The sequence below is a fragment of the Nannospalax galili genome, unplaced genomic scaffold (genome assembly GCF_000622305.1).
Source record: "Nannospalax galili isolate Female #2095 unplaced genomic scaffold, S.galili_v1.0 scaffold235, whole genome shotgun sequence".
NCBI lineage: Eukaryota > Metazoa > Chordata > Mammalia > Rodentia > Spalacidae > Nannospalax > Nannospalax galili.
Genome location: NW_008338118.1, coordinates 3,101,365 through 3,122,752, shown reverse-complemented (window position 1 = coordinate 3,122,752; position 21,388 = coordinate 3,101,365). Strand labels below are relative to the sequence as shown.

Genomic DNA, 21,388 nt, shown 5'->3' with positions numbered 1-21,388 from the left:
TATACACACAGAGGCACTCGGTAAACAGTACTCTGTATGATGTCTTTTGATGCTCAAAATTCTGCCTCAGTGTTTAATCCAGAATGTACAAGTCTCCTTTTCCCATACTCGTGTTCCACTAGAGCAAAACTACATCTACTCTGACCAAGTAGATCAAATATATGTTTAAATTCTATTTGTAGAAATAAATTAATATTGGAAATTTATTACTAACCTGTTCCAAGATAGGAATTCAGTAAAATGATAATCACTGTTCTATTGACAGCACAAATGATAATCACTGTTTCATTGTAACATTACAATTTTTAAAGGGTGAGGCATGTAATGTAGCTCACTGAAAAAAATCACTTGACTAGCATGCACAGGGCTCTTCGTTAAATCCTCAGAACTGCCTAAAAGTTAGGATAAAAATAAAATTTAAATTTTTACATGGAACCAAGTTCTACTTCTAAGTGGAGTTCCCACAAAGTGAAGAAAAACCTAAGTAATACCCCTTGGCCACAAGAGGGCGCTAAACATTGGGTTCACTTGCCTTACTACACTGCATCACTACAATTAAATGAAAGTAACAGGAAAAATACCTACAGGGAATTTATTCTAGTAATTTCTCTTTGTATGTGCACATGTATATGTAAATGTACGTGCCTAATGTATGCTTAAGTTTTGGTGTTAGGATACTGTAAAACATTTCTTTGACACTTCATTGTGTGTGGCAGTTTGCATTAAGCACTTAATCTATTTACAAGATGCAGTTTATCATATGCATCCACGTGAATGACTTCACCATGAAATTACTTTTGATTCTGTAGTGTATGTTAGAGAATTTCACAAGCAATCAATGGAATTCTTCCCTATCTTTAATATTTCCTCTGCCAATACTTCATGGTTCCATATCTATACACATATTTTAAATCTCCAGAAGAAAAAAAAAACTATTCAAAGGCTTTTAATAAGAACTCAAAATAAGAAAAGCATACCTGGGTAATCTTCTGATACATGTACTGAGTAGGATACACTGTAGAGGAAAAAAGAAAAAGGCTTAAGTTACAGAAAGTCATGTTTTTACACAAGAAAAAAAAAAAACATCATGTTACCCATCCATTCGTACAAATACAAGTATAAACACATCATATACATGGATTAGAAAGCTTCTGAAATATGACACAGAAAACATACAGATTTTTAACCACCTTGGGTAAGCCTTAAGAGAACCTTCCTGAAGTAATCTTTCTCCTAATTGACACTTTTTTCTTAGTATAAACTGGTCTTTTCATTTCAGCAATATTTAAAGGTTCTTCATAATGATCATTTGTTTCTATGTTCAGATTTTCTCAAGTCCTCTTTCCATATCAGGAAGACTTCTATGTACCTGGTAGAGCATTCAACAATCAAAACTCTGTGTGTGTGTGTGCATGTGTGTTGGGTATGTGTGTGTGTGTGTGTGTGGCTGAGGATAGAACTCAGAGCCTTGCACACACTATACATTCTACCATTGAGTTGTGCTCCCAATCTCAAAATCTAGTTTTAATATTGCTTCCACACAACATATTTTTGAAAAATATAATTTTATTAAGAATGAGCAATATGCTAAATATACAACTATTCTTTCATAACCATTATAAATAACAAAATACCTCACTTCCAAGAACTGAATTAATAACAATTCTTTAAAAAGTATCTTAAGACTTTCACTACCCCTTTCTCAAGAACTCCACTGCTTCAATGAACTTATTTCTAATGATAAGACTTTAGCAAGCTTATTTGTTCATTTTTCTACGCCTGTCAACTAGATTACACATCTCTTGAGATTAGAGTTCAGTGTCCATTTATATGTGCCGCACAGTTAGCTATTTTAGACAGGACACAAAGGACACACAATATTAGTTATCTGAATGGTTTAGTGGAGTAGTGATCAGATGCAGAAAAGACATAGTGTATTTCAAAAACCATATTTTGCTGTTCAATTATGAAGTCAAAAAGCCAAACATGCATTACTGTCAAACAATATCTAAGTAGAAATATCAAACACAATAACAAGGATGATTAACTCAGAAGGAAACAACATGAAACACTGAATACAGTATTGACGAAAGAACTTGAACATTTTAAAGCACAACAGTTTTCTTTTACACTTTAAGTTGTAAATAATATTCACATAAAGTTTCAAGGACTGTATAGACTCATGTGTCTTTTACCTGGTTTTCCCCAAGATGTACATACTGTCTGCACACACAAAACCAAGACCCAGGAAATAAACATTAAAGTTGTGTTCTTCCACATCATTCTGTCATGTACGAGTCACATACGCACTCTCAAAAATCAAGGCTCAGAACTCTTCACTCATGCTTGTGTTCAGAGGCACACGTATCACCCTTTCATCTTTAAGTTCCCGGCCCCAGGCATCCACTAATCCATTTTCTATTAATTCTCCAATTTTGTCATCTCAGCAATGCCACATATATATGCAACCATAGAATAAGAATCATGGTAACATTTTAAGGCAGGATTATTATTTTGAATTATATATTGCCTACTCTAGGAGGCAATGTTTAGGAGAGAGACAAGGAAAGAGAAACAAAATCAAGAATCTATCATAATTATTAAAACAAGCACAAGTCTCAATGGGAAAGAGTGCACAGAGAATGAGACGGTAAGAGCAAATGGCAGATGATGGATTCCAGCCAAGACCCCAGCTTTGGGAATCAAACCTTGAGTAAAATAGGCTCCCAGTATTTGGAAATTCTGTCTTCAATCGTGGTGCTGTTTGGGTAGGTTTGAGGCGGTGTAGCCTTGCTGGAGGAAGCACATCCCTGGCGGTGGCATTTGAGAGTTCTTAAGTCTTGTCAGATTTTCAGTTGCTCTCTGCTTCCTCTGCCTGCTTGAAGATGTGATCACTTGACTTCTGCTGCCACATCCTCCTCTCCTCCCCCCAGGCCATTATAGACTCTTATTTACCACTGGAATCATAAGCTCAAATAAACTATTCTTTTTACAAATTGCCTTGGTCACATAGTGTTTTATCACAGCAACCGAAAGGGAACTACATCATGTCACTGCTACCTCCAACAGGTAGGAGAAATATACACTATGAGCCAATGTGCGTTTATTCCCTCATGTTGCACTTGTAATACAGTGAACTACACTATGTAGCACTGAAATCCTTGATGGTCACACCACCACTTCTAATCTGGCAGAACTACTTGACAGAAGTCAGACACCTGGCCAAAGGCTGAGCCCAGTTCTAAGCCGAACCAGTTATGCTCTCAATCAACAGCAGGTTGGCTTCCTCTTTCCAATTCAACATTTAAATGCCAAATGAACCCTCCTTTCACCCCTTTGTCTTCCTGTGCTCAGGGAGCCTGCTGTCACCTAATATGAGTCAGAGGGTAGGCTTGAGACTTTCTAGCTGGGTGGCACAGGGAAAGTTACTCAGCTTCAATCGCTTCTCAAAACAACCGGAGAATTCATATCTCTGCCTCTGGAGTGTGCTGTGATGGCTTAGTGTAAGGTTGCCAGGACAATAGTAGATACAGAGCAGCAGTAGACCAGTAATTTAGCCAGTCCCAGTTAAAAAAATTATTTTGCTTTGAGATCTCAAGTTCACCATGTACCCCAGACTGACCTTGACCTTAATCCATATACCTGCCTCCATTTCCAGACAGCTGGGGTTATAAGTGTGCATCACCATTCTGGGCCCCAAGCATAAAATTTACGGAAGTGAAATGTGAAATTTTATATGAATGTTCTCTGGAGAACTCAGTTTGAGTTTTAAAAAAAATGTTACATTTATCAAAAGCCAAAACAACATTGATGGTTTTGTCTAAGGTCATAATGTCCTCATGATAGGAGGAGACATTCCCATGTTCATGGAATTCATAAGTTACTAATTTTTCAAATACAAAAGCCCTGCAAAATGATTCATCAGTTCTACAGCTTTTTTGTTGTTGTTGTTGAATACTGGAAGGGAAATCACCAGACCTGTAAAATCCTAATCAGTTTCACTTTGTGGCTTGTACAGCACTAAGGGAAACAGTCTAGTACAAACAGACTTGGATGATTAAGCTCAAGGCTCTAATGGGTAGAGCCAAAAAAGAGGGGTCAGAGAGCAAAGCTTAAGTAGCTTTCAGTGCAGGGTTAGAATGTGTTGTACATAATAAACGCTACAACACAGGTAAATATTTCAGAGAAGTGAAAGTAAAAGAGGATGACAGGAAAAGAAAGAAAAGTAAACCCTGAAGCAAGCGCTGAATTCCTATACAGAAGAAAACATGCCTTCATAAACCTGGATGATGGATAAATCCTGATAATATTACAATGCTTTGTCAGAGAATCTCAGGCCAGGTGATAGGTGTTCGGTATATACAATATGCAGAACATGGTGTAGGGTTCTTAAGTTCATAACCTTAAACTGGAATCCATAAATCACTTTAATTACTGGTGTAATTTTGATGAAAATGGTTACTTTCACCTCTCATTCCTCTGAAAGCACTTGGCCTAAGGAAAGACATCTCTCGATAGTCAGACCCAGGCGGCAGGCCCAGAGAAACCCAGCCTCTACCGAATCTTTGTTTCTCATGTCAGTCCTGACACTGAGACCACTCCAAGGACCACTCATTCCTGAATTCAAACTCAGCATTTGCTCCCTACCACCCTTTTCCTTCTGAACTGTTTAGGAGTCAAGAAGAGACAGAGTTTGGTCCTAATTCCCAAGGCCTCAGAGCTAAGAAAACTGCTTAACAATTGAAGGGAGAAGAGTGCCATGGACAAGTTTAAGGACAGCCTGGGCAACACAGAGAAACCCTAACTCAAAGGGTAAACAAACACACACACGCACATATATAATATGCAAATATACAAATATATATACAAATATATATAATATAGACACTATATATATCTCCCTATATATAGGGTCTCCCTATAGCCCTGGCTGGCCCGGAACTTGCAATTAGACCAGACTGGACTTGATCTCTCTGCCTCTGCCTCCCAAGTGCTGGGATTATAAATAGAAATTTTAAGTAAGATTAGTAGGACACTGATGGGAGACAGCATCTTAACAAAATAGAAGAACTCAGACTGAAGATGAACTTATGAACTTTAGACTCAGAAGATGTTTCACAGGTGCTGAATTCAGTAACTATATTTCACAAATGGGCTCCAAAATACTGTAACTTTCTACCACCTATAAAGCAAATTCCTAGGCCCTGGGCTCATTCTTTCAATTACATTCAGGAATTTGACAGAGCAAGTATAAGCCAGTATTGTACTATACTCCTGTATAACTTTTTTGATTTACCCACTAAAATCTAAAACAATTTTCTCATCCTTACATTTCTTAGTATTCTCTGTGAGATCAGACTTTAAAAATTATATAAGGAAAAGCAAAACATAGACTCTAACGCAGAGTTACTGATGGCAAGCAGCTGAGCTAAGTGAAGGTGTCAGGGTTCCTTGTTCACTTGCAAGTCAGCAGTTGAAACTTGAGGAGAGATGAACCACATTAGCATTCCTCGCTGCCACACAGCTGGAGCTTAACAAAATAGGGTCTGCCCCTTCAGTGCTTCAGGGTGAAAAGAACCCTGCCTGGACCCCTCCCCAGGCCTACCTCTGGTGATTTAGGGACTGCTAGGAGCTTAATTTGCTATTCTGATCCCATTCAAGCCCACAACATGCACCGTCATGTTTCATTTCCCAAAAAACATTTTCTAATTATTTGGCTCAATCAGCTAGAGCTCCTTCATACCTCACCAATTACTAGCTACAATCTTTATGTCACTTCGGGATTAAGGAGCACTTCACTTCTTCCCATCACCCACATTCACAGGGACAATGTTTTGCTGCAGAGGCTTCCAGAGCCTCTTTTACCTTATCTTTATCTCTAGACCTTGGACCTGACTTGGGAGAACTGCTTGTCATGTAAAAGGTCAAACCTCTGTGCTCTACTTTCTGTCCACACATTTCAGCACTCCCTAGCTGGTACTCCCCTTCCCAGTCTCAGACTCCCTCAAACCACTTCAGGCTCCATGCCTCAGGGGTCCCTGAGTGCTCTCTCCATAGCGCCTTCCATCCCTTCACTGTTCAGCTCCCACCTTGCACTGGAGACCATGGCCCTGAGTCTACAGGCTCCAAATGGTAGATTACATGTTTAGCACTGTCCTCTTATACTTCCTAGACCTGGTTGCTGAATGTTACTGCCAAGGATGGTAACACTAAGGGGACAGGGTACCATATGGACATGGGCTGCTCAACATCAGCTGTTAAAGACTTTGCCCATCCCTCAGAGATTTCTCTTGCTTTTTCTTTTCTAACCTTCCACAATTTTTAAAACCTATCTTCTGACTATCATCAACTTGTTTTATTTCACATTATGAAGACTGCCATTCATTCAGCTCCTCCCTTAGGCACTTCTTCACCTCTTTCTCCCACCAGCCACCCACTTACAGAGTCACAGTATCTTCTCTTCTGCATCCAGGAGGAAGGAAGTGCCTGTCCTTTTATCCAAGCCTAATCCATCAATTTATTGTACAGATCCCATAAACCCACACTCCATTTGGGAGTTAGTTCCATTATGCTACAATTTATAATATCTACATAATTATCAAAGTGGGAAAAATTATCTACAAAGGTATTAATAGAAGCATTATTTAAAATAAACAAATAAGTTTTATTTTTTGAAAGTACCAAACCCTCAAAGTATTGTACTGTATACACATAATTATAGTACTAGGCAATTGAAGAAGTCATGGATTATAAGATTTTTTTTTTCAAGAAAGGATCTCAAGTAGCACAGGCCTTAAGCTCCATGTAGATCCATGATCCTGAATGTCTGATCTCTAGTATCCATCTTCCATGTGCTGAGATTACATACATGTGCCACCATACACAGTTATATGTAGTACTAGGATTCAAACCCAGGGCTTTGGCATGCTGTGCAAGCTTGCTATAAACTGAGCTACATCCCTAGCCCAAGAATATTTTTAAACTTCTAATCATAGCACTTTGGAGGTACAGACCAGAGGATCAGAAGTTCAAGTCACACTTAGAAACATAGTGAGTTTAAGGCCAGCCTGGGCTACATGAGATCCTGTTTTTTGTTTTTTTTTAACAATAAATTTAAGATTTATTTAATTTTTAGTTATGTGTCTATCTGTGTATGTGCGCACATGCATGCAGGTGCTCACAGAGGCCTACAGAGGGCATCAGGGTGTCAGATCCCTTGGAGTTGCAGTTACAGGTGGTTGTAAGCTGCATGGTGTGGGTGCTGAGAACTGAACGAGGGTCCTCTGGAAAAGCACCAAGCACTCGTAACAACTACGCTATCCTGCCCAAGACAATAATATTTTTTAAAAAACAGGTTATTTCTGACACAGTACAGGGAAAATATTTTATCAGATAGAACATATTTCCATTAAAATTAATAAATACATATCTACTATAATTATAACCCTTTGGAAATACTGCTTGAAAATGACAGATTTTCAGTTGTTCTCTCTAGGGTTTTGGATGAAATTATTCTTTGTGTTTGTCTGTGTCATTTCAGTCATAGCTGCATTGTGTAATTGAGAAAAAGTGCCGGTGATACTCAAACCCTCCATTTACATTGCAGGCACTGCTCAGTGTCGCTCTACTTTTCTTCTTCACTGTAATGTTAACACTGATAAAGTGTGATCTAACCTGTCCTCACACACTACCCACTCACACATTCACATTACAACCTGCATCTTCCTCCTCCACCAGACTCCTGATTCTCTGGGACCCCAGTGGCCTTTTAAGGTTCTTGTTCCTTCTCTTTCTGGGCCCTCTGCACAATACTGAAACCCTCCATATCCCTGGTCCTTAATGAGGCCTCTCCCTGGATCCAGTCTTCTTCTGAACACTATCTTCTTAATCTCTTGACTTTCTTTGTTTACACTTTTCAAGTCTGGTTTTCAGATTTTAGTGCTTCCCAGGCAGTGTTTAATGCTCTGTTTTTCTATTTTCTGTTTTTTTTTTTCTTTTTACCATGAATAATCACTATACCTATGACAGTCTCCTAACAACATCAGAAGACTTAACATTTCTGTTCTTTCCTATTTCCAAGAAACTTCACAAGCAAATTAAATGCAATACATAAAATGTAGTTTGGAACATTATCTACATTAATTTGTAATTCCACAAATTAAATATCAAAGAATTCAAGACAGACAATAGCAATGCCTAATGTTAGGATCTACAGATCTTTACCTTATTAAAGCACAACTTTCCTGCACACAATCAGAGGCAGGGATATTCTGACAAGTCTCAAGTTGGACTTGACAATGAGTGTTTCCACAAAGCACTCCAGGTGAGGCTGATGAAAAACAAAATGCTTCCAGGAAACACAGATGAACTCTGTAGAATACGATTCTAAGTTCTTAGTATGCTTCCTAAGGCTCTTCATGATCTGGGTCACAGCCACCTCTCCAGGCTAAAGTCCTTCCTACAGATACCTACTTGTCAGTAGTAGTGGGGCATGGGCTGGAAACACAGAAGGCTGAATTCTTTTCAGAGACCTCCATTCAGATAATGCTGGATCCTTTTTTAAAAAAATAAAATATCTTTTAATTATTCTTTGAAATCTTCATACATGTAAACATGAATGTTAATCATACACATTTCCACTCCCTCCAGGTACCCTCAATATATCCTCTCCCCCATCTCCTCTTCTTATTCTTTCCTTTCTTTGATGTTAATAGCCCACTGAGTTCAGTTAGTGCTGCCTGTTGGAATGTTGACTAATCCTGTTGACTTGATCTTGGTCAGGTAATCACAGTTGTAGTGAGGTCATGAGGTCAATGACACTGTCATGTCCCAAAGACAGCACTTCACAGCGGTTTTCCACATCCTCTGGCTCTTTGAACCCCCCCACTCATACACACACTTCTGTGATGTTCTCTGAGTCGTGGGGGTTATCGATGTCCTCTGCAGGCTGAGCACTCATTAGACACTCATTCTTAGCACTGTGACCATTTGAGTCTTTGCATTAACTGCTGACCACTGCAGAAAAAACCTTCTCTGTCAAAGACTGAGGGCAGCCCTAGTCTATGGGCATAAGCACCAATATTTAGGAGACAGTGTGACAACAACATGTTTAGAAAAGTAACAGTAAGAGATTCTTCCTTAGGGGAACCTGGAAAATCCTAAGCCATGGGCTTTTGACCAGATTCACGGTACTGAGTCTGAATTCTTTCATGTACATCCAGATGTAGTTGGTTACCCCCATAACTGTCATGCCATTATTGTACCAGTGGTCCCATCTTTCCTGGCAGGTCAGTATTATAGCATGCAGGGTTGGTTGCAGAGATGCCACTGATTTATTTTCTCTCCCAGTGAAAGTCAGATCCTTAGAAATTCAGGACAGGCCCTTAAGTAGAGTTGAAGTTTATTAAAAAGATTTTAACATAGGTTTACTATGGGGTTAATGTAAAGAGTTCAGGGAAAGAATAAAATACACCCAAAGTGGGAGTGTGGGCTTCTGAGAGTCTCACGTTATTGTCTATAATAACCACATACATGATTTTGGTGAGTTATCTTTAAAGAATTGTTATGGGATTTAAAGGTGAAATTAAGGTAGTTCCTGAAATGCACCAGAGAGAAGCACAACTGATGAGATAACAAGTGAGATCATGTTCCAGAAAACATGTGGTAAAGAAGTAAGCCCACATTCACCATTATATGTGCTCAGGCCTTAAGCACATTGCTTTTGTTTCACTTGTTTGAAAATATGTTTGTGTGTGAGTAATCTTGTCTTTACATAGGCCATTTTCACAGCAAATGTTAATAGTGCTGGAATTCTACATTCTCAGCTGGGGAAAGGCTTTAACCAGATTCCAGAATGAAGGGTTCCTTTTCTTTCCCGTGTCCCCATAATTATCCATCTTTCTTATCTGCCTCACATAGACTTTAATTTGCAGCCGTTCCAATTTGTATCATTCCTAAGATGTCATATATTCATATTCTCTCTCTCCTCTCTCTGAGCAGGCTATTAAAACTTGAATTCAGACTCTGCCATTATGAACTGTATGACCACCATTAATCTAGCGGTTAGTTTGAATGTCAACTTGGCACAAATTTGAAGCATCTAAGTAAGAGGCCTCACCTCCAAATGCGGGCCACACCTTCCAGTAGTGACCCATATAAAAAGGGGCATAGCTGAAGGAAGACTGTTCACCTTTTCCTCACTTGGCCTTTCTAGGGGAGCTTATTCTACTGCTGCTGCTGCTGCTGCTGCTGCTGCTGGTGACTGTTGCTTGTATCAGAACTAGCATTTCCAGGTTTCCATCACTAGCTAAGGATTCAGTGACTCTCCAGGAACCTACAGGTTAAGCACCAGATTGGGACTGCTGAAGCACCCATCCCCACGGACTGAGCAACTACTACGTTCTCCACTTCTGTGTGGAACAGCCACTGTGGGACTACTCTGACTGCTAAGGCACCCAGCCTCAAGGACTGAGCAACTAACCGGGTTCTCGGCCTCTGAAGTGTGATTCAGTTGTTTTCACTATTACAAACTAAATGGATTTAAATAGATTACATATATATATATATTCATTAGACATATATTCATTCATTAGACATATATTTATCATATATATTAATTAGACATATTCATCATATATATTCATTATACATATATATTCATTCTCTCACTTCTATTCCTTTAGAGAACTCTGATTAACACAACCACTCTTCTGCTTCAATTTCTTCATCTGGAATTCTTATCTCTTACGGTTGCTATGATGAATATACAAAACAATACCAGTAAGGAAGAAAACCTGACACAAAGTATTCAATAAATGTTACTTTACTCCTACAGAATCATTCCCCTGTAGCACACCTATCTTCCTTCAAGACAAAGTCTCAGGGACAAGTTCCTCTGAAACTTCTTCAATCACCAAGACAGAAGAGTAGGTTCCTTCCCCCAGACACCATGTGACATAGAGGTAGACTGAAGGGGCAGACAAATTGTTTTTATGCTAAAATTCCTGGGGGCCCAAATATGGCACCAAATTAGTCAAATATTTCTGAAACCAAAATGCACCAAATCATATTTTTCCAAAATTCTTGAAAATAATAACTTAATGTTTGCTACCAAAGAAAGCATTTAAATTTTGATTAAAAAAGTGAGCAAATGTTGGCATGCAACAGATCACTGTGTATGTACATCACCACCATGCACACTGAGTTTCAGGATGCTCCATCACATGCCTTCATAAGCCTCTTGTGAAAAAGCAGATGGTGCTCTGGATGCCAAGACTATCTGCATGCGCTGAGGCTTTCACTTCCAAATCCACACAGTGAGGATGACAGATGTATTAGAGCTCTCCCCATGGTATGATACATAGGGGAAGATTTCTGAGATTCTTTTTTTTTTTAATGGAAGCACACATTATCTTCTATACAAAATAATAGAGATGTTAAGCACACAACATTAGCAAATCACTTGTCACGTATACACTGCCCATAGAAGTCTTTACATGACTTACTCCTGTCTCAAAAATGTAATGGAAGGAATGTCAGTTTTCCTAAGCAGAAGAGGGGAGTTGTGGGAAACCACTAGTGTTAGATGGAAAATGTTTGATTAGGAATTTATTGCAATATGCCATATTCCAAGCAATGAAGAATCACACTTTAGTTCAAGCCCATTGGTGGGGACTGTGCATGACTATCTGCCCTACCTTTTTTCAGAATCATTCAACATGAAGACAGGGATAAAAGTCTCACTGCAGAAAAGCACATCCTTCCACCAAATAGGTAAATCATCACTCTTTATGAAAGCAAAAGATTAGAAGCACTGAACAAAGACTAAATAAGTCTATAAATCATACTTGTTCCCATTTCCAAAACATACTTTGATAATTTTAAAGCTATTCTATATTCAACAAGTGAAGTACTAGGATCAAAAGTAATATTTTTGCATTGGTTTTTAAAGCAAGAGACCAGTCCTCAGTTTCTAAGCTTCGGTACTGCACCATAGCCAAACACTTAGACATTTAAATAAGCCATCTTCTTAGCACAGTTGAACTTGAAAAAAGTAAGTCTTACTCTGATTAGTTACCCTGATGCATACTTTTTTTAAAAAAATGAGTCTATTATGGGGATGGAGAAATGGCCAAGTAGTTTTGAGCAATGGCTGCTATTGCAGAAGACCAAGATTTGGTTCCCAGCATCAACATGGTGTTAACAACCTTCTAAAACTCCAGTTCAGGGGATCTGATAATCTCTTCTGACCGCCACAGGCACTGGATGCATGTGATACACTGACAAATGTGCCAAGCAAAACACTCATACACATAAAATAAAAATAAATAAAAATTTTAAAGTGAGTCCATCTCTTTTACTTATTCACATGTAAGACTCTACAATGTATTTAAATCAAGTTTGACTTCACTTGTTCTTTAGCTACAATGAAAAATAAACAGATACAAATGCAATGTCATTAATATTCAAATTGAGGGCTGGAGGTATAGCTCAGTGGTGCAGTGCTTGCCCTGAACAATCAAGGTCCTAGGATCAACCCACACTGCTCAAAAGAGAGAGCAGAATTATTTTTATGCAAGATGAAAATACTAGGTAGAATACGATGTTACTCAACACTTCTGCTTCCAATAAACTGGTTATGTAATTATCTCCATATATTTTTTCCTAAAAGGTTAACACTAGAATTTTTCTGTATAGTATGCAACCACAACTAATATAATATTCATTTGATACAATATTCACTCACATTTAGAGGCCTTCACTGTTTTACAACTGAGTTCAAGTTACAAGTGATTATAAAAGTTTAAAAGCTGTTACATACGTAACATGCCAAGATTTAAAGGCTGAATAATTTTACGCTGAAGTATGATGGCTTTTTTTGAGAGAGGAAAATGTTTAGGAAAACACTACCAACACTCAGAGAGACAAATGAGATAGGTCACATGACACCATCTGAGCAACTTTTCCAGAGAATTAAGGTTCACAAAATGAGCTCCTGCCAAGATAATTTCTTATGTACCATCAAAACAATTCTCAACAGCAACAGAAGACCCTGAATGAGCCTCTTTACTGGCACACCCTTATTTCATGTCGCTGTCCAACAGTCTCCATATACTCCCACAACAAAACTCTCCAAAAGTTTTTTAAAGTTAATTTATTATTATCGTGTGTTATGATATGTGGGAGGTAACACAAGCCATGGCATGTGGGTGAAAGTTATAGGATACCTTGTGGAGTCAGTTTTCTCCTTCCACCTTTATGTAGGTTCTGGGGATCAAGCTTGGGTTGTTAGACTTGTGAGGCAAGAGCTGTACCTACTGAGATATCTCACTGCCTCAAGGGCTTCTTGGTTTTTACTTTATTTTTGTTTTTGCTGTTTTTAAAGGAAGACCCAGCTCTGAAGCATGCCACTTCCATGTCTGGAATTCTGAGATTTGCCTGGTTAACTTTTGCTCCTCAGATCTAAGCTCAAATATCACATCCTAGCAAGTTTTCTGATGACCATTCCCAGACTTGCCAGACCTCAGACAGACCAGTTACAGTTTAAAATTTTACACCCATTTGCCTGACTTATAGTCACCACTTCTCCGCTAAGCCCATGAGAGCAGGAGGCTCTGTTGTCCTCCACTGATTAGTAACACTAATGCACACCTGATTTTTTTAAATGAGCTAATGTTTTTCTTCTACAGTGCCTCAGTTACATGCAAAAGCAATAGTCTATTTAAATGAAGGAGTGCCATATATTTAACCCTATAAATATTTGTGAAATGAATGTTTATTTACAATGTACAAATCCTTTGGTCTTCCAACTCTAAATAAACTTACAAAATGATATTATAAATAATGACAATTATTTAAAACTTGAAAAGCACATTTCATATGATAACTAAAGACAAAGCATGGGCTTTAGCATATGGCAAGCTGGGACTGTGCTCTGCATTTGCTGGCTAGGCTAACCTGCTTACTTGGTAAATGAGATAATATCTATTTCCTAGTATTGTCAAGAGGATTACAAGGAAGAGGGTAGGTAGAAGAAAGCTGCTTCTATAATGACATATCATGAATGAAAACGATTTCTCAACTAGGCTTTGTCCTCAAAGAAAGGTGCAACAACAATAAATATCGTAAGACCTCAGAATCATTCCACTTCTTCCCCTCCCTGCTTCCCTTTCAAAGGCTGCAGGAGAAATGTCCCCTTCTGAGGTGGAAGAGGAGAGCTGAATGAACATGCCAATCAGAATAGCGTATCCCAGGGCTGAAGATGCAGCTCATTTACTGGAGTGATTGCCTAGCATGCATGAAGCCAGAGATTGATCCTCTATATATAATATACCTGGATATGATGGCACATTCCAGAGGTGGGGACAGAAGGCTCAGAAGCTCAGTGTCATTCTCCTCTACATCATGAGTTCAAGGCTAGTTTGGGCTACATAAGACTCTGCCTCAAAACAATAAAAAGGAGGTACAGCAAGATGGCTCTGCAGGCAAATCCAGTTGCTGGCCAAGCTTGAAAACTTGAGCCCAATATATGGAACACAGAAAAACATGGAAGGATAGAACCAACCTCTGGTCTCCACACAATACACACCTCTCTCTCTCTCTCTCTCTCTCTCTCTCTCTCTCTCTCTCTCTCTCTCTCACACACACACACACACACACACACACACACACTAATTAAAAAATAATTTTAAAGGAAAAAAACTGTGGTTGGTTGAGGATGGTCTGTTCTCAGTACAGCATGGACTTTTAGAAAATATTTATGAAAACAGTCACTAATTCTTTCTGGGTGAGAAGGAAGAAAGCTGCTTCTTCTTGTGGCCCTCTAACATTCATAAACCAGTTGATTTAAGGATACACTGATATACAAAAAGAACTTAGAAATGATGTCAAAGACAGAAGCAGATACCTCATCAAATCATACCCAGCTGTCATTCTAAAATCTTATTGCATGAGCCATAACTTTCCTTTTACTGTTTAAGCCAGTATGAAATAATTTTGTTTTGTGGAACGAAAACTATCCTAATTTTACAGACTTATTAAACATCTACATTCTAACTCTAACTCAAATTTTAAAAACTAAGTTTAAATCTATAGTTTTCACTTCATGCTTTTAGCTTAAGGAATTCAACATATAGAATATACTTGTGATTTAGAGTTTCAAGTGATATTAGAACTTTCACAGGATTTTTGGCCTGATTAATTGAAAAAAAAAAAATACAGGTACAGCAGTTGAAAGAAAAAATGCAGGTCCACAAACTGTATTGTCCTCTTATACGTCAGACCATCAAAGGCACTGGTTTAGTGTGCTTACATAGTCTATGGATGGAAAGCGGGATTTGTAAAGCCACAGTCCTCCCACTGCTCTCCTTGCCTGTTTTTGGAGTGCGGCCTCTGGAGGACAGCAATTGAACATGGGAGTGGTAATAATCAGACTCCACAACAGTATTTCTAACAGGTTACTAACATCAGTTATCCTCTCACTATGCATTACGCTCTTGATAAGTGTTTGATTCTCACAAGATTAAGGCAAAAAATACAATCATAAATTTGACTATGATGTCAACTGATTGATATTTAATTAGTGGATGCAATTCATTGTTAAACAAGTGAATAAGCAACTAAAAGCCTTAAGGTTTAAGCAACAAAGGCAGGCACCTGATTGGTTCTATCAAGGAAAATTTCCATGTTTAGCCTGGGCTAAACAGTGACTTGAGATGCTACCCACTGTGACTACAGTAGTAATTTGGATGTGTCTAAAATGAACACCGACATGTGAAGCAGAAAGTAGATCCAACGAAACAAGGATTTGCATAGGATAGAATTAACTGGTAAAGGGTATCTAATTGTGTCTATCAGTTTGGATATTGGTGCCGCTGTTTGAATATTTCAATTTCTAAAGGTTATACGAGGAAGTCCTTTAACCTTACTTTTTAAACTCTATTTCAAGCTTTGTGGACACAGCTTTTATGAATTAAAATGAAGCAAAATTCAGGAACGCCTATGATTGTTGTTATTTTTGCAGTTATTGTCAGGTTCGATAGGACTTGCCTTTCATTTTTTATGAGGATATTATTGGATAAATTGATTTTAGAATCAAGGTTATCCTTATTGCATTTGATGATGATTTTCAGTTAACTAGGAAAGACAGTCAATTATTAAGAAAGAAGGGTTGATTTAATCTGCTGTACTAACTAATGCTTTCAAACTCCTGCCAGGAAAACTAATAACTACAGGTTCCTAGTCTGATGAGAAAGGGGGCAAAGCCTGGGAAAGCTTGGTGCTTCAAGAAGACAAATAATGTAGATACTCAAGTTGAAATGTGATAGATACAACTCTGGTTTGGCTTATGTAGCCTCAGAGGCACAAAAGGCTCATAAAAGTCCTATCCCAGTACTCAAGAGGCTGAGACAGAAGGATAATGGGTTCAGGGCCAGCCTGGACTAAACAGTGAGTTGATATGCTACCCACAGACAAATGGATATCCAGACATTGATAAAAATCAATGTAAGATTTCCTGAAAAAATGTTGGAAGGTCCCTTTTTCTCTGGCCCTGCTCCATAGGTGCTCCACATTTGCAGAGCTGCAAATTCCAGACTTAGAGGGCTAATTAACATTTAATACAGCTATTTGGTTGCTTCTTGCTGTTATTTATTTTGGTATTGTTCCTGTTTTGACAGAGAGTCTCACACTGTAGTCCAGGATGGCCCTTAACTCAGCCTCAAGAGTGCTGGCATTACATGTGTATGTCCACCAATCCCAATCTGAAAATTACATGTCACTAAAGAGACAATCTAAAGACCTGCAAAAATGAAAATTGGCAAAGAATTTCTGGTGTATTTTTTCCATTGGAATCTTGGGCAGAAGATATAGAAAATTAGTAATAATACAAACGATACCTGTTCCTGGCATTACAAATGAATTTTTGTGCTATATAACACATCTCAATAATTAAGTATCTGCACCTCCAATTCTCATTTGTACCCTTAGTACGCAACATAAACAAAGAAGCTCTGGAATTCATAAATAAATGTCTCCCTCTTAAAGATTAATTTAGGTGCTAAACTGATTAAGTCAACCATATAATAGGCACCACTTAAAATACTTTGGGTTTGCTTTTTAAGTTTTTACATGTTTTTATTTTGTGTATGTGTATGCATTTGTATGGAGGTGTACTTGTGCCATGGCACACTTATAGAGGTCAGAGGACATCTTTGGGAGTCTGTTCTCTCCAGCATGTGGGTTCTAAGGATCAAGCTCAGGTCGTCAACCTTGGCAACAAGCACCTTAACCTGCTAAGCCATCTCACTTTCCCACCTCAAGGTTCTGAACAGTAAAAATAACCAAAATGTTCACAAATGGGGGGGTGATTAAATAGGAGTAAATTTACTACAAAGATGGCTGAAATCAATGAGATGTCAAACTAATCTGAGGCAGGGCATAACCCCATTTCTTGTTCAAAATACATATACAAATGCATTTGTGTGCCCAAGAAGTGTGGTCTTTTAAAGCTGTCTGTCAGTATGTCAGATGCTGCTCTCTGTTCAGATTTATGCTCTGTAGGAGATAGGGGCAGCTCTGGGAGGATGGATTTCTTGATTCATTGGCTATTGTTACTGCTGATCATGCTTTCCTTTTTTTTAAATTATCTGGAATAAACTTTATTAGCACTAATTAAGAACCTTCTAAGGGAAACCCCCGAGATTAAATTGAGAAATTATGTTCCATAGTTGAATGAGAGTGTGTCCACTAATAAAATGTGGAAACCTTTGTCTGCCAGCTTCATTTGACTCATCCTTCACATATCAATTTACATTCACTTTCTTAAGTCCTTGAGCTTCTACCAGTGTCCAAACTGACCCAGACTACTGTAGGCCGTCTTACCAACTACTTTCAAAGCCTCTATTCCAAATCCTCATGAAATTTTCCCTTCTTTACATAGAAAGCTTAATGTTTAAAAAAAAGATTTGTGTTAATGTGTGTATGTGTGTGTGCATGTGCATGTCACATGTGTGCAAGTGTCTGAGGAGGTCAAGAGTTAGTCACAGACAGTTTTGAGCTGCCTGGTATGGGTGCTGGGAACTGAACTCAGGTCCACTGGAAGAACAGAAATGCTCTTATCCACTGAGCCATCTCTCCAGACCCCTGAAACTTCACACAACAGATGAATGTTTTTTTCCCCTGATGAGATCTAGTTTCTCTCTGTATCTGACTGCATCCCAGGGCCTCAACATATATGCAGATTATGTCCTGGAAGGCATTCGATATACATGTACAGCTGCTTTGCCATGAATCTTCACTGACTCCCAAGTCATGGTAGAATAAAAAGTATTTTATGTGTCATCAAAGACAAAGAACCTAAATCCAATTAAATTACATCTGTTTTGATATAAAGATGTCTTTCACTTATAGGAATCGATTTTTTAACATATATGTGAAGGGATACAATTTGACTTACAATGTATCTACATGAAATAAATCATGACAGCAGAACTTCATTATAATATATAATGTGAAGTGAGAACAAAGTAGTTACAGGTTCTGTTTATAAGTCTCTCCATCATAATTCAACTTTCCCAGATCATGAAAATAATACATTTGATATTTGCAACACTGATTATAAATTTTAACATACATAAGGAGCACTTTTAAGTCTTGTAATTTAGTATTTCTGGTTCTTACAGATATGTTTGAAGTAAATTACAGAGCATACTCTGTTCTGGTAGCTAACAGGAGTCAAACAGATGTACACTGGAAGCCATCTACAGTACTGCTTCTACACATAAAAATATTACTGCAGCTAGATGTGGTAGTGAACACCTGGAACCTTCATACTGGGGAGGCTAAGGCAGAAGGATTTCCAAGTTCAAGACCAGCCTTTCGGGCTATATAGTCAGTCCCTGTCAGAGAAAAAGGAGGGAAGGGAAGGGGAGGAGGAAGAGGAGTTCTTCCAATCCTTACATAATTGGCCAGGATGCCCGTCTGTCATAACAACCTACGATAGTGAATGAGCGCCATAATGATTCTTGGATTCTAGAATAATGATTTCTCTGGCAGTTATTTGAATTTTCAGGTGAGCAAAAATAGCCCACGGTCTTAACTTCCCTTTCTACCCACTGCATGCTTAAAGAATAAATCTGTGTGTTGGTATTCTTAATTCTAGCAGCATGAATTCACTGGAAAAGGGGGCAAACTCCAAAGCCCATGGAAAGTCATTCTATTATTTCTAAAAATAGATATACCTCTAGCTTCAGATAGTTCAATGAAGAAACTTCTCAGAATGTGAAGAAAAGCTGAGGTTGAACAAGGGAGCACCTTCTATCCCCAGGATGCTGAATCCATCCTGGAGACAAGATTTAGGTAAAAATCACACAGTTCTGAGGCCAGGAAATAGGAAAGCACATTTACTTTGCATATCAATAGATACATTATTAATAAGCTGATTTGCTGGAAATGATTATGGGGTTTCCAGCAAACTACATAATGAATGCCCTGCTATCTTGAAGGACCTTGTGTGGTCATCGTGATTTAATCCTCTAGAGGCAGCCCAAGAGGAAGAACTGTCATCCCATATCTACAGCATCACACAAGTCTCTCCTCCTAAGAGAGGCAGGGAACCACAAAGGGAGGAAAAAGATGAATTCTCCTCCTGAGGTTTCCCAGCCCCACCCCTACCCAGGAAAGATCTTTAAGGAAACATTTAGGATTTTGCATAAACCAACAGATAAGATAATAAACATCCAAATGGGACCAGAAATAAAATCTTCAGGGGAAAAAAAAACTTATGAAGCATAATGTCAAAAACCTTTTGATCACTTTTCACCATGCTTATATTAAATATCACTATTATTTAATGATACCATAGGTGCCACGTATTTCCATGATAAAGTGTATTTCATTCATCTTCCTTACTAAAACTTGCCAGTTACCATTTGGACTGCAGAAAAGTAAGAAAATGAGCAAAGTTAGTAAAGCAAGGTTTTGGAAGGGGAGTATATGGAAGTGTCCAGACGCTGGCAAGGATGCAGATGGAAGGGAACCGTGAACAAGTGTGGCAGCCACATCTCAGGGAATGTGGGACCTCTGACCTGCTAAGAAAATAAGCAATCATACTGAACACTAAAATGAAGCACCGTACTATGAGAGAGAAGAGAATAGAGACATGAGATTCTACCACATGTTAACAAATGGCTCTTTAAATTCCACCAAGTGTGAGATTGTGCATCAATAATTGATGAGCCATTTTGTAAATTATTCAACAACCACTATTTCTGTTCTTAAATATAGCTACAAATTTAGCCATAAATACTGCTGTCTACAGCTTGATTTAATCTTTCAAAAACTGACCTTATAGAAAATAGCAATGTAGCCAGGCGTGGTGGCACATGCCTGTAGTCCCAGCACTTGGGAGGCAGAGGCAGGTGGAGCTCTGTGAGTTCAAGGCCAGCCTGGTCTACATAGTGAGTTCCAGGACAGCTGGGGCTACAGGGAGACCCTGTCCCAAAAAGACCAAAAAAAAAAAAAAAAAAAAGCAATATTTAAAGTCAACCAATTAGAGAATCATTTAAGAGTCTTAAAAAGGACTACTTCATCTAGATTTTTAAAACATAAAAGGGTTTGATTTTTTTCTCCCACATTGGCTTGTTTGTTTGTTTGGCAAAAGAGTATTTTTCATGGAATGCTGATAGTGATCCAGGTGTGGTGTTAATCCTGGTACCTGGGAGGCTGAAGCAGTATGATTCTGAGTTTGAGGCCATCCTGGACTACACTGCAAGTTGGAAGCCAGCCTGAGTACAGAGTCAGACTGTCTCAAAAAAAAAAGGACAAACAATCTGGATTTTCCCTTCTTTTTTAAAAGTGGTCTTGGCCATCGATGGACTGACAGCATGTGAGAAGCCAGTTTTTCACCCATTTTGAATCAGTCGTCTATGACCACAGATCAGAAATAGAAAGTCATTGTTTTGCAGGAACTATTCGGTTTCATTTTCTGTAGTTCAGAAAGAGCAGATACAATCTGCTCACTCAAAGCTATTATATGTGATTTGCACTTGTCATTAAAATAGCATCTTTTGCTGCTTTGTTCCAAAAGCCAAATAATTCAACCAAATACTGAGCATTTCCACCACAGTGCTTTAATTAGATTTCATGCTAACACCAGGCTGTAAATCTACTATTTCAAGTCGGAATATTTTAATCAGTGTCAGTAAATCTGTACAGAAAAGTGTTTGCATTTGTCACATCAGCAGAAAACTGATTATAAAAATTACAAGTCATATGTTCCAATTTCTGTAAATAAGAATTATCATGTTTTGTGTTTGTCAATTCCCCCTCATTTGAGACACAATTCAATTTCTAGATTCTAATTTTAACCTTTCTTAGGAATAAACACTTA

General features: G+C 38.3%; 1 protein-coding gene across 2 annotated transcripts in view; it reads right to left on the bottom strand.

The window, feature by feature from the left end:
* The window catches only part of Parp8 (poly(ADP-ribose) polymerase family member 8), a 203,452-nt gene that overhangs the window by 99,885 nt on the left and 82,179 nt on the right, over nucleotides 1–21,388 (bottom strand). The window contains exons 3-4 of one of the 2 annotated variants that reach the window (XM_017798109.2): nucleotides 8,473–8,554; nucleotides 978–1,015 (exon numbers count right to left, since the gene is read on the bottom strand). In XM_017798109.2, coding sequence (XP_017653598.1) covers nucleotides 978–1,015; nucleotides 8,473–8,537 — 103 coding nt within the window. In that variant the 5' untranslated portion in view covers nucleotides 8,538–8,554. The remainder of the gene's footprint in view (nucleotides 1–977; nucleotides 1,016–8,472; nucleotides 8,555–21,388) is intronic. The other variant, XM_008832936.3, reaches the window with a different exon arrangement.